Consider the following 14,169-nt stretch of genomic DNA (forward strand, 5'->3'; position numbering starts at 1 on the left):
ACGGGTTTGTTGGTATGGATATATATATATAATTGTAGGCTGTGTATCCTTGAGGTGTTAATGGGGTTATTGAAAATGTGTATATGTGCGTATGTGTGTATATACGTATGTATGGATAGATAGAAACATATATGTGTATATATTTAAAAATAAATAAATAAATAAAATTAAAAAAAATTACACATAAAATAATGTAATTGCAAGGAGGTATTTCTGTAGTCTATTGATACTAGATAGTGGAAAAGGGGTGGGATTAAATAAGCTTATGCTTCTTCCTGCTCCTTTTTGAACATGGACGTTATTTGGAGTTGTGGTTGCTCGTTTTCCTTTTGTTTGCTTTGTTCATTTGTCTCTTTTAATTCTATTTTTTTTATACTTTTTCAACATGTTCAAAATAAAGATTCAATCAATCAATCAATAACACATTTAATAAATTACAGTCTAAGCAAAGAGTTACATAAAGCAGGAATGTATGTCAGAGTTATGAAAGCAAGACCCAAATGCAAGACTTCCTGTAGAGTACAATGTGTTTATTTACAGGGAAGAAAATGACAACAAGTGCAACAATCTTCCGCGTGTGTTTCTCTCTTCGTGTGCTCGCTCCCGTGCATGACTTCTCCAGTGTTCGTGGTGGTTGTCCTTTTCCTTTCAGTAACTATGAACAACATGCTCCACTTCCTCCACTCGTTTCCGCAACACTTTGGATATAAACACACTGCCGTTAATACACGCAATCCCCTCCACTCGAAACACTATCACAAAGTAGCTGGGAACTGAATGATTTCTCACAACGATCCAGCATCGAGTGAAGCTCAGCTCGTCTGTTAAGTAGCTCTTCAGATTAGGCTGATCAGTAACAGGTGAGTTTCATTCACTTTCAGGTGTGGCTGGCTTAACGGCAGGAAACTCTGCGGGCCTGACGTCTCCAGAAACCCCGGACATCGCTGTACACACACACACCCATCAACTCACAAGTGAAAATGAGGGACGGTGAGTGTTGTGTTGGGCTCTTGAATAAAACTCCCGCTCAAGCGATAACGTGGAGCAACAACAATCTTTCTTTAATACAGCTTACTGTCGTGCTGTTTTACATTAGTGATGTTCGATTCGTGAACGAATCGTTCAATACTCGAGAATCACTTTACTGACTCGTGAATCATGATTCACAAGCCCAACTGACTCATCCCTGTTGCTGTTAGCAAACTAATTCCATTAGTAGAAATATATCTAGCTTATAATTAAAATTGTTGGGGGGGGGGGGGGAACAACAGCCAGTTTCGTAACAAAAGCATTTCTGCTCTGAACTGGAAGAAAAAACCCTGAGTAGAAGCTCACATCAAGAAAATAGCTCCTCGGTTCAGAGTAGCATCGCGCTGCTAACATGCTAACAACACATTTGAGCTACTCACCCCCTCCCTTCCTGTGCTGAATCGTAAGCATAAGCGAATCACTCAGGACTCGCTCACCCCTCCCTCCTGTGCTGAATCAAAGAGCGAACGAACGAATCACTCACTCACTCACCCCCTCCCTCCTGTGCTGAATCATAGAGCGAGCAAACAAATCACTCACTCACCCCCTCCCTCCTGGCTCACAGCTTCTTCTTCTTCTTGGTTGGCAACCAATGTTAAGGTGCATCACCGCCCCCTGGCTCAGAACGCAGTGGACATTTAGATGAGAAAATATATATTTGACACACTTAAGGAAAATACTAATAAAATACAAATAAACAAAATAAATGTTTATTAAGCAATTTTGATAGGAAATTGCTTAATTTTGGAAATGTTTTTGCTCTTTTTTCTCTATAGAATAGTTGTTGTTGTTGTTTTTTAATCATTCATCTTAGCAGTGGGATTTACATGAAAAGGGAAACAAATTAAGTTTGAGTGAAAATGTAAAATTTTTGCACTCTCTGGTCAACTGACTCAGTGAATCAAATGACTCAAAAATGCGATTCACTTTGGTGAGTGACTCATTAACAATCGATTCAATAAAAAGAATCAAATTTACCATCACTATTTTACATGCTACCAATTTCCTGTTTAGTGGGTAAGTACTGCCGCCTAGTGGCGCATGATGTACATCAATATAGATTACACCACAGTGAGCAAACACATTCATGGCCACGGCAGGTCGTCAGGCAGGGACGGCAGACCATGACAATATACTGAGCTGATTACTTTTTTTTTTTTTTTAACACAAATTCAAATTCTTTTGGGCTTATCAACCCTAAATCTGAACCTTAATGGCTTGGACTGTGAGTGTTCATTATAGAGCTCAGTTTCCGCCACAACTTTGGTTGTTGCTCTAAAATAGCTGGCTAAGAAGATTTAAAGATTATATAAATAAGAGTACAATCTAAGAATACCTATATGATCTAAAGCTTGATCCAACATGCTGTATTTTTACATGCCTTTTGTAATATCTGCACTCTTTTGGTTAAAGTGTGTCTTCTGTATATTCATGATATGTTTAACCGCATGCAAAAACCACACTGAAAATCTAAAGACTTTAGTTTGTTGCAATTGAAAGAATAAACCTCTACCAAATTACTCTCTTAAAATAACAGTGAAAAACAAAAACAGTGACATGATGCACAAATACATTTTGCCGTGTTAATCACCAAAAGCACACATTCAAACAAAGTTCTGGTCGGTGATGAAAATTTTGAATGACAGAACTCATTCTGTGTATTATAATCTCCTTTTACTTGCTAGAAGTGACTGAAATAAAGGGTTCCCTTGTAGAGGTGGTAAAAGTATAGAATTTTGTTCTTAAGTAGAAATACTACTGCAAAAAAAAAAAAAAACTCCAGTAAAAACTGAATTACTGATTCAACTTCTTTACTCAAGTAAAATTTAAAAAACAAACAAACAAACAAACAAACAAATACAGGCTCTGAAATGTACTCAAAGTATGAAAGTAAAAATAGCTCTTTGGAGGATTTTTCTCTTACCTAGATTGTTTTTCTAAACAGGAAAATGTGTGCAGTCGGGGGTTAATGTGAGATTCAGTAGGTTGGAGAACCCTAAAATTGGTTGCAATACCTCAGTGTGTGGAAAACAATCATAACTCACAATTGGCATGTCTGCTGTGGCAGACGGAGAGGAGTGGAGAAAGATTGGACCCGAATGCAGTCACTGATAACGGACTTGAATTGAGAGTAAGCCTTTATTACGGCAGAGCAGAATACAAACAAAAGCAAAGGGTGGCAATGAGTAAGCTAGCAAAACCTAAACTGGGAGAAACCTAAAAATAAATAAATAAATAAAGAATAATGACACTAAAGCCCTGCAACATGGGAAATGCAGTTTGCAGACAATCCAGCAACAAACAGGACGACAAAGGGCTTAAATACACAGAGGGATAATGAGGGAATGAGACAGAGGAGGAGGAGAAATCACACACAACGAGACCGGGGAAATAAAACTGAAAACACTAACATAGCACACGAGACTGTAAAAGTCTCTGAGCAGTCGTTACCTTTGAATCTAACCTCTCTTCTTCCTCTCCTGTCCTGTCTTTCTTATCTTTCTCCATCTCTGAGTGAAGTTGGCTCTCTTTCTGTTCTCTCCCTGTGAAATACAGCAGCTGGACCTTTAGCTAGCAACACACTTTGAAACAAACTGCACACAAACACTTTGTGTGTTTGTGATGTTTGTTGAGCTGAGAGGAAAGTTGCATTGGAAATTAACTGACACTTAAAAACATGGTGGCTGTAGCTCAGGTGGCAGAGCAGGTCAGCCACTAATCAGAAAATCGGTGGTTCGATCCCAGGTTGCCTCCTGGCTGCATGCCAGGAGGGTAAGATACTAACCCCATGTTTGCCTACTGGTGGTGGTCAGAGGGCCCGGTGGCGCTAGTGTCCGGCAGCCTCGCCTCTGTCAGTGCGCCCCAGGGCAGCTGTGGCTACAACGTAGCTTGCCATTGCCTGTGTGTGAATGGGTGAATGACTGAATGTTGTGTGAAGCGCTTTGGGGTCCTTAGGGACTGAGTAAAGCGCTATACAAATGCAGGCCATTTAAAAAACAATCACTTTTAATCCCTGACTTTGACACGTGTCGTCTTTTTTTTTTTTTTTTTAATTTATCCACTGGTGATTAATAAACAAACAAAGGTCCGCAGTGACGAGATAATAACTCCCCCCCCCAAATGCATTACAGCCAAAGTAATGAGCTTGTTTTGAAAACGTAATAAGTAGAAAGTACAGATATTTGTTTGAAACTGTAGGGAGTAAAACTAAAAAGTAGTCAGAAAAATCAGTTTCCTTGACATCTGCCTTTGTCTGTTGTTCAGAATGCTGACATCTGTTTCCTGTTGGGTTAGGATGATAAAAACAATGTTTATGCTATTGTCACAAGTAAATGCTATAATGTCAAGTTCCATGTGTCTCTTACTGGCGACTGACAGCACACAGCATATGAGATGAAGGAGGGGTGGTGAATCCCACAGCTGGTGTGAGATCCAGTTCATCCTCTGTGATTCCAGGTGGAGGAGTGAAATGAAAGCGCTGAATGAGGGAGGTGAAGAAGAGGAAGAGCTCCATCTTAGCCAGACCTTCTCCGAGACACATCCTGCGACCTGCAAATGCAAAGAGTTTACACTCATTTAAACGAATCATGTCTGCGCTAGTGAGAATTTTCTCAAAAAAGCCTGACAAAGTTGTCATACCTGCAGAAAAGGGCATGAAGGCATCTCTCCTGACAAATTGACCCTTTTTGTCCAGAAAATGTGAAGGGTTAAAAGTGTGTGGGCTCTCCCATTCACTCTCATCATACAGGACAGAGGTGAGAAGGGGAAACACAATAGTTCCCTGTGGGAAACAGAAGATTTCTCATGTAGATGTACATCTACAGAACTAGTTCAGGTTATCAGAAGTAAATCACGATGTTAAAATATATTTAGGTACAGCAGCTGACCTTTTTGATAAAGTATCCCTTGAAGGTGACATCTTGGCTAGTTTGGTGAGGAACAGACATGGGGACAATATTCGCCAGTCTCTGAGTCTCGTGAATGACTGCATCAGTGTACGGCAGGTTTTTCCGGTCATCTACACAAACTTGTCGGCTTCCTACTACCCGGCTCAGCTCCTCGTGGACCTGCTCTGCAGAGACAAAATAAAGAAACGCATTTGTCCACATTAGTTTTAACAGATCTGCTAAAATGTGTAAAAAAAAAAAAATTTAAATCCAAAATATACACAGAATATTGTTATGGTGCACATTGTTTGCATCTGACATGTGTATTTATTTACCACTGACTGGTAGTGGTGGTGGTTGTTTTGCCTTTTCCCTCTGATATCACATGCTGACATGTCAGTAAACCCATAACTGAAGTCATTGGTCTTGTAGCCCAACAGGACACTGAACTCTATATACGTATTTATGTGTTATCACCTTATATAAATATCAACTATGTGTGTTGGAAAGGCTGTCGACTGTGTTCGAGAGCCCCCTTGTGGCGAGAGAGTTGAACTATTGAGAACATGGTCCAGAGCATGTAGGTTAAGCTAACACATAGCAAGAGGCACCTAGTAAACTGACTCAACAGTGGACGTCTAGGCATAGTGTGAGTTGTGTGCGTCTCTAAAGAACTGTGAGTAGACATCTTGATTGAATCCTTATTATAATCAGCATTCTGTATATGTTTTGTTTACAGACCACACATATGGGCTCAAATTGTGGGCATAAATATTTTGTACTCTTAAATCAAATGTGTAGTTGTGAACTGAGTTTTGTAAGTGTGTAAGTGTGTGTGTAAAAAAGATTTGTGTTTGTAAAAAAATATTTACACAGTTACAAATTTGTTTGTTAAGGTCTGGTTACAACGGTGGCCCTGAGAAGCCAAACGGACTGCAACTTACACCAGCAATAAGAAAAACGTTGCAAAAGCACACAAAACACAACGGAAATAGGAAACAAGAAAACAAAAATAGGGAAAAAAAACAAAAAACCACACACACACACACACACACAAGGGAAGTGTTTCTGGGGAGACAACCTGACGGACCAGTTGCAGGAACCGAAAAAATGGTGTGTTTTATCATGATTCATATAATACTGCTGACGTATTTTCAGACTAATAGTTAGGCTAACACACTTACCTCTCATCTTTTCTTTCCTCACAAAACCGATAGATCCTTCACTTCTTCTAAGTGTGTCCCAGCGCAATTCTTAGCATAATTTGGTTCCTGCAACTGGTCCGTCGGGTTATTGTCTCCCCAGAAACACTTCCCTTGTGCTTTTGGAAATCTGTTTTTTCCTATTTCCGTTGTCGTTTTTCCTATTTCCGTTATTTTTTGTGTGCTTTTGCAGCGTTTTTCTTGTTGCTGGTGTTTTCTTAAGTTGCAGTCCGTTTGGCCTCTCAGGCCCACCGTAGAGGTTACAGATACAAAGCAAAAACCTGCGTATTAAACTCTACACTTAAGTTCCCTGGCTATGTGTGACTTTCTTCTTATGAGTAGGAATTTTGTCCCAATTTTTCTGCCTTTCACCTGATTGGTCAATGTCGTGTCAATCATAAATTTAACAATCCAGTCAGAGAATAGATGGGTTTGGGGTGCTTTGCTGAGCTTCAGGTCCTGGAAGGGTAATGCAGTTTGAAGCTGGAGGATCTCTATATGAATATCCTAAGCTAGGTCCCTTAACTTTTGGCAGCTACTGAAAGGATAAAGTTGTGCTATACCAGAAATACCATTATTACTTTAGTATTGAGCCCATACACAGACCCCACCTACGAGTTGTACACCACCCCTGTAAGCCTGTGGTTGCATCACTGTGCTGTTGTGTTAAAGAATAACAGCAAATAAGGAATAACCTTATTTGTGCGTCCTGTGTGTTCTGACCGACACCCCAAGGTGAACACCATTGTTATTCAACCAACGCCTATACAGTCCTGGGTGAAACCCAAATTAACAGTGTGGTATTTCTTATCACCCACATTCTTTTGAGGTGAGACTTGCATGTCTTGTCCAGTTCCTTACCCTGTATGTGTGGGTATTTAGCCATTAACAGCAAACCCCATCTCAGTGTGGCTGCTGTGGTGTCAGTGCCAGCAGCAAACAGGTTGCTCACTGTGAATGTCAAGTTCTCCTCATTGTAGTGAGTATCCAAAACACAGGAGTCCTAAAAGAAGTAACACTCACATTGCTTATTGCTATCAAACCTAAAGTGTAAATAATATTATCATAATTTAAAAAAAACAAAAAAAACAACACACAGTCTTACTTCTTCTTTCTGTTTCCGAATCAGAAAACAGTCCACAAGCCCTCGGCACAGTCCAGGCTCCAGAGTCTCTTTCAGATGCTTAATTAAATTCTTTATATCTGTGACAGCCATCTCAACATTTTTTAACATCACCTGGCGATTTTTTATCCAACCGAACAGCCGGGGAAACATGTTAAAAAGCTGCAGGAGAAAAAAAAACAAACAAAAAAAAACAACAACCTTAAAGCTTATTCCAAGTAAATACACTGAATTATTAGAAATAAAATTAAATACATTTTACTTTGTCATATGACACATGTTATAGTTTAAATATTAAAAAAAAAAAAGATTAAAGTCCACACATTATTATTACACATTGTTTCACCAAATCCTGGTTTTCATTTTTATGAAAGCAGCGATGACTTGACCTATTTTAAAATTCCCCTCACAGAAATAATTTAAATCAAAAATAACAAAGTTACTGTTGCTGTGCATCTAAAGATATCTGATATTTTCAAGTAGCTTTACCATCTAATTCCTTAATGACTATCGGTGCATATCGTGTCATATATACATTTTATTGTATCTCATGATTAAGAATTACTGCCTTTGCATCAATGAGCATTAATAACAATAATAAAAATTTTAAAAAAAAAAGCTTGTGAAAAAGCAAATAGTCAGATTTCCAATGCACCACAGAGCCAGATTTGCTAATGGCAGCGCTACAGCTTTGGCTCTAGCCTGTGTTTCTTCACTGAATGTTTAGAGCCTTGTTATTGTAGGGAGTTGTGTATGCCTTCCAGAGAGCCATATCGATGGGGACTTTAGCCCCTGGGATCCCTGTTCAGCCAGGCAGGTCACGAGGTGGAGGCCAGACAACAATCGGCAAAGTCAGATAAGACAGACATGAGATGGATCAGTTATCAGGCCATCCTGACTCCCCGAAAAGCCTTCAGTTGATCCAAAATGCTACAGCGAGAGTATTGACTGCAAGAATATTTCTCCCATATTCGCTTGTCTTCACTGGCTTCCTGTTAAATCCAAAGTTGAATTTAAAATCCTTTCACTTACAAAGTCTTGAACAATCAGGCCCAGTCTAATCTTATAGACCTCATAGGACCACATAGCACTGCTGGTTTACTTGTGGGACCTAGAGTATTCAAAAGTAGAATGGGAGCCTAAGATACGAAGCACGTAGTAAACATCAGGTCATGAGGCCTGTTTGTTGTTGCTAATTTAATTTAATTTATAAGATTTTAGTCTCACAGAATTTTCTACTTCCATATATGAATGTATGTGATCGTGGCCAACTTCACCAACTCATCGAATCTGTCAAAAAGCCAACCTGGACTGATGCAGAACCTGAGACACATATGGTTTGATTGGCTCGCTTCACCATGTTCTTGAATACAGGGTCACCGTAGTCAAATCTGCTTCCGAACACAATAGAGGAGATAATGTTGGCTGTTGCATAATTTATTGGAAGAGCTGTATCAAAAGCATTTCCTGTAAAATTGATACACAAGAAAAAAAAAATCTAAAATAAATAAATCCATACATGGGCTAACAGACATGCACAATATAACATTTAGAGGTGTGCTAATTAAAAAAAAAATCATTTAAATTGCAGTTCATGGTTCGTGTACTTTTGCCATACCTTTATGATCTTCAATCACTTGAATCAGATAGCCACACTCCTCCAGGATTTTACCCTGAGTAAGTCTTTTGCCCATCCCAAAGTCTTTGAGGGTGGCGAGGGCAAAACGTCTCAGCTCTTTCCACGATTCTCCATTTGCAAACAAAATTCCTACAAAACATAAAATCCTTTATTTTAAAAACTCAATTAACTGATTTTTATGATATGGAAATAGAAACATGCTGACAAGGCTTAAACCACCAGTAAGGAAGGGCTGAAAACAATGAGTATTTTTAAAATTTTTAACTTTTGAAGTAGTTTTTGTTTTTGAATATATCACATTTTGTACCCCCCAAAAAGTCAATTCTGTTCATCTGGATGTAGTGTTTTTACTAAATTACAGTACATTTGCATTTGTCTTTTTTTCCCCTAAATAGTTTAAAATTGTACATGTGACTCTATTGTATTGAAATTAGCACCGCTGACTAAAAATGTCAGATTCATGATCATTGGTCAATGAACATTATTTATAAAGCTGGGGAATCTTGCAGTCAGCTGAGACTGTAGAAGTCACTTGGATGAGTGACAAAACGTTTATCCCACAGAAAACGCTGTCGAGATGAACAGGATCAACTTTTTGGGATTTCCTTACCTGGACGATTGAAGCAATTTCATAATAAAAGTGCTGTATTGCATAGTTTACTACACAAACAGGGTCACATCCTCACGGAAGACATTCAACATTAAATGTAGCACTAAACTTATATAAACTTTTTTTTTTAAATTCTGGATGGAGAGGAAACCTGTATTTCATGAAGTCATGTGAGTCACAGCAGCTATAAGTGCTGTTGGTTATTTCTGAGAAGCCAGGTATCATATGTTGACCGGACTATTTGTGATAGTAAAATGAAACAGAATAAATGGTATTATGAAAGAATTTCATACCATGACCTCTGTTCAGGTCCTTAAATATCGGGGAGACGTTGCGCTCTCCAAACTCCACTGCATAGTTAACCAGTGCCTCTCTGACTGCTTTGTACCCAGCCAAGACCACAACCTTGTTGGTTCCTAAATAAACTGTAAATACTGACCCATATGTCTTTGAAAGCTGGAAGAATAAAAATTAAGCAAAAGACAACTGAAATAGCATTAAATACATTGCAATCTTTCATTAAAGCTGCTCCTTTTGAACGAGAAGACAGCCTGATTTACCTCATGCAGAGTTTTGTAGGGTCTCTTGAGGTCAATTTGCAACAGGTTGCCTAGCAGAGGCAGAGGTCTCGGTCCTGGGGGTTCCTTCCCTCTTTCCTTAGAAATGTAATTGACAGATAGGAGATAAAGAACAAGCAAGAGAACAGCAGCAGCCAGCACGGTGGTGGAACTGGAAAAGTTAAAATCTACAAAAAGTGCCATCTCCGTCTGGTGTCAGTGGTTTTTCTCTGTGTTACTTATGTGAAAACTGCTAGAGCTTCCTTGTAGGGACTCCCATGATAGGTTTAGCATCCATGTTCCCGCCCCTGAGATGCATATCTCATCTGTGCATTAGGTAACTCCCCCAGTGATTTAATTACAGGAACTTGTTTTGCCAGAGCAAGTGAGAGCTGTCTCACCCTTCAAAAAGCCACAGCTATGTTTTTTTAGGGTCAGCAATGTTTCAGTTACCGGGTTGCTATTTATCACACAGAGACATGTAGAAGATTGAGGTCTGTTAGGCGCCACCTCTGTCCCCTGGGGCTCCACCTTGTTTATGCTCATGGTGGCTTTTGGAACATTTTAACACAGTTATCTGATTTAAAAAAATATATCGCTTGCTGTGTGATACAGCTCATCCTTCCTTTGGGATTAATAAAGTATGCTGATTCTGATTCTGATCTAAGTTTGGGGAGTGGAATTCTAATATTTAATTAGTTTGTCGCATAACAATAAGTAAGTAGCAGATACATCCAAACAGTTCATGGGTGGCAGCTTGTTAATGAGGCTCATACAAATATGGTCACTAAAGGCTCCAGAAGACTAACCTGGTGGAGGTCAAAATGCTTACTTGGAAACTAAAGAAGGACCTTACAGTGGTCTCCATTATCCAAATTATGCTGCATATATATATATTCATTCCCCTATGAGGATTGTCACGTGACTCTCCAAACAGGCTGCTGGACATCAGGATGTGCAAACATTAAATTATAAATGTAGCAGGGAAGGAGTATTTCCAGGATTTCTGAAATGGGATGGAACAGGGTGAGCAAGAATGAGAATACGTAATCGGAAATAAAATCAACACAGAAAACAATAGGCATCATTTTCAGGCTCATGTGTAGCCCTGTGGTCTTTAATAATTTTAATTAGTTATATATTGTTGGGTAGTTTGAGTTATAACAATGCAATTAATCTAAAAAGAATAAAAAATAAATAAAAACTTCAAAATAAATGGAACAAAGAGCAAAACATAGTAGCGTAAAAGCTTGAAGTAGCATAAGATTTAAAAAAAAAAAAAAGAAAATACTTAAAGTACTTCATGAATACTCGATTACATTCCTACTGGTCTGTCGCTGCTCTCCTCCAGTGGTGTTGGGCATCGTAAAACACTCGAACACCTGGTGCTATCTACTCTCTCACTCTAGCCTACCTCAGTTCTCCTGCTTCTCTGTGCAGGTATGCCATGATGTCCAGCTTTAGGTTGGCTTAGATTTACATAAACCCATTTCTAACATACATTTGTTTTGTGTGCATTTTGTTTTGGGGTTTTTTGTGGGGCCTAAAGGGAGAGTTAGCTTTCTGGGGATGATGTGGTTGCCCATCCTTGTCTGTCACAGTGTGGTTAATCCAGGAAGAGGTCAACAACAAAAACTCAAAACCCTTCACCACTTACCTCTGGTGGCAAAACCATTCAGGACAAATGCTGAACAAACTGAAATATAAAAACAGGATCCCACACTGGGCTTTGCATCCTTTTGCATAGAGCATTATTTAATTTAAAAAGAGTAGCGATACATTTAGAGTTGACAAAGTCAGTCCCATGGCATGGTACAGTACAGTACACAATTACAATGATGTAAATTCCCTTTTTAAATTTGATACACCACATTTCAGCGTTAAACATTCTTCAATATCAGCAGCGCAAACCTTTTAAATGTTTATCATTTTTCTACTTGTCTAACAATGCTGTTATTTCAAGTCACACACATAATGAAAGAGGATTTGTGCAAATACACAGAAATTATAATGTAAAAACCTTTGAAAACCTCTAAGCAACACATCTGTGGGGTTTTTAGGAATATCAGTTTCTTGTTTAGCATAAAGAAAGCACTGCGGATATATCAAGCTGTTAATACAGCTGTCAGAGAGCTTTTTGTGTGTAAGACGGTATACATTCATTTCATTTCTCGGAAGTGTTTCTTTGAGGACAGCAATGTCAAGTAAAGGACTCGGTGTGGTTATCCCAGATTGCAACAGCAGGATACTGAGTAAGAATTCGTTTTTGGAGACATTAAAAGTCTTCAATCTGTTTTGCAGACTCTGGGATGAATCCAGGAAGTGGGCTCCCATTTTATCTGTCGCTGTCTTTACACATGCACAGGTGCAGCATGTGAATTGCACAGCTGATGGAAAAAAACAATAAAAGGTCATTGCAGTCTCGGTGTTCTAGGCCAATTTTAATTGAAAGACTTTGAGTTTCACCAGAACAATGGCACGAGTAAAATCTCCAGCGTCACTTTGTGGGTTTTTTCTTTTTTTATAAACAGCTTCGACGTAAGCACTGAAGCTGATATCCACATAGTAACACACTGTTCCTGTACTTTTGTTGGGCAGAAAACTGAATAGTTACCTAACAGGAGCTGAAAATTGAGATGTAGTAAATGCTCTAAGAAGAGACTAAATGTACCCTGTGGATTAATCCTCAGTCTGGACGGCCTTCTATTGTTCACTAGCAGCTCTCTGCTCTCCCAGTTTCGTGCATTTTGCAAGTCCTATTTTAGGCATGCATCCATTAATGATTCCAAAACAGGCTTTAAATGAGTAAATGGTTTTAGTACCATGAACACATCGCATTATGTACATCTGGCAACAACATTAAGAGGCTCTTAAGGAAAAAAACAAAAACAGTCCTTCTTCATAAGGGCGACATAAAGAAACAGGAACCCTCATTTGTTAGATAGGGCTCAAAGGTGTGCGACAGTTACACAATAAAATCAACTGGAGTGGTCCGTTCTCTTGCAATGATTGACAGTCACCGAAATAAAGCACACATTTTTGAACACACACAAAAAGTAATAAAAATCATAAATAACAAAATGACAGACTGTACACTCAATTAAAACACACAAATAATCCCTGTCACACACATTTCATAGTAGTGGTAGTATCTATTGAGTGATGCAGTTTTCTTTGTTTGACCTCGCTAAAAAGAGTCAGTGTAATCGTGTCGTAATCAGAATCAGTTCTTCTACTTTTAAACAACAGCAAATGGCATGAGTGACCAAAGAAAGACACATCCGGGTGATACAATAAAAGAAACGCTGAAGTTGGTGTTTGCCACTGACCCGCAGAGTGTGTGTTCGTGTTCAAGGTTTAAAAACGGCGCTGGAGATGAACTGTGTTCTCCTCTCCACGCCTGGCGATGTAACCGAGGCAAGTCCCTGCGTAAGGGCCGTGTGCACGTAGTGTAGGAAATGGGCGATGGGATGGACAGATTCTTCACCTAGTTCCTCTCGCTCTGTGTGCAGTGCTGAAACTGGGCAAAGCTAAGGAACACCTGCTCCAGTGATATCTGACTCACGCAGTAGTCTTCAATGTGGTATTTCTCTTTGGCTGCCTCCAAAGTGCCAAACACCTAGATGGGAGTTGAGAAAGAGAGGACATGGAAAAGTGAAGATCACATTTAATACCTTTAATTTGCACACAGTTAAGCAGACAAAAAAAAAGAAATCTACTTTTTCATGCACATCCAAATACCGGTTAGCTTTTATATATACATTTTTTTGTTTTTCAGTATTTTCCAAGGCATTTTGTGCACCATGTATCACAGCAAGTTTGTATGTTAAAGTTATGATATGAATACAGACTTTAAAATTAAAACACGGCAATCAAGACGTGGAAAATGTCAAGTTGAAACCTTGATCAAGTTACAAGAGGACTAGAAAAAACTGACTTAAACAATGTAGTTACTATTTTGTCCAATAGAGGGAGATATAACACAGCACAAGTGCAGGGACTTATTTTTTTATTTGTGAGCGATCTACTTCAAAGTTGACTCACAGATGACTAAAAACAATAATTTAAAAAAAAAAAAAGGACAAAAATAAATATAATTTCCATCATTTGTGCATTCATCTT

The 14,169-nt window shown here is 38.8% G+C and overlaps 2 protein-coding genes across 4 annotated transcripts in view; both read right to left on the reverse strand.

Moving 5' to 3' along the window:
- Window positions 1-515: 515 nt before the first annotated feature.
- Window positions 516-10,266, reverse strand: LOC113020733 (cytochrome P450 2K1-like). 2 transcript variants are annotated; one of them, XR_013908836.1, is made up of 11 exons: window positions 10,051-10,266; window positions 9,784-9,946; window positions 8,860-9,009; window positions 8,548-8,708; window positions 7,224-7,403; window positions 6,980-7,121; window positions 4,917-5,101; window positions 4,669-4,810; window positions 4,395-4,578; window positions 790-4,311; window positions 516-698 (listed from the first exon to the last, which is right to left on the reverse strand). XR_013908836.1 is itself a non-coding variant. In XM_026164938.2 (10 exons), exons 1-10 carry the CDS (start codon window positions 10,249-10,251, stop codon window positions 4,290-4,292), a joined length of 1,530 nt encoding a protein of 509 aa, XP_026020723.2. In that variant the 5' UTR covers window positions 10,252-10,266; the 3' UTR covers window positions 516-4,289. The 2 variants fall into 2 exon arrangements, 1 of the variants encoding a protein (XP_026020723.2); XM_026164938.2 differs by having other exon boundaries at window positions 516-4,311.
- Window positions 10,267-11,775: 1,509 nt separating this feature from the next.
- abca3b (ATP-binding cassette, sub-family A (ABC1), member 3b) overlaps window positions 11,776-14,169 on the reverse strand; it is a 35,868-nt gene continuing 33,474 nt past the window's right edge. For both annotated transcript variants that reach the window (XM_026164936.2, XM_026164937.2), the window contains exon 31: window positions 11,776-13,666. In XM_026164936.2, coding sequence (XP_026020721.2) covers window positions 13,535-13,666 — 132 coding nt within the window. In that variant the 3' untranslated portion in view covers window positions 11,776-13,534. The remainder of the gene's footprint in view (window positions 13,667-14,169) is intronic.

Source organism: Astatotilapia calliptera, chromosome 4 (genome assembly GCF_964374335.1).
Source record: "Astatotilapia calliptera chromosome 4, fAstCal68.1, whole genome shotgun sequence".
NCBI lineage: Eukaryota > Metazoa > Chordata > Actinopteri > Cichliformes > Cichlidae > Astatotilapia > Astatotilapia calliptera.

Bases quoted from the DNA above. Each gene is read 5' to 3' on its own strand.
- LOC113020733 (XM_026164938.2), bottom strand. From the start codon at position 10,251: ATGGCACTTTTTGTAGATTTTAACTTTTCCAGTTCCACCACCGTGCTG. The intron at 8,709-8,859 runs GTATGGCAAAAG...TCAATTTTACAG, and splicing joins AGTGATTGAAGATCATAAAG to GAAATGCTTTTGATACAGCT. The intron at 4,579-4,668 runs GTATGACAACTT...TTGCATTTGCAG, and splicing joins CTTCATGCCCTTTTCTGCAG to GTCGCAGGATGTGTCTCGGA.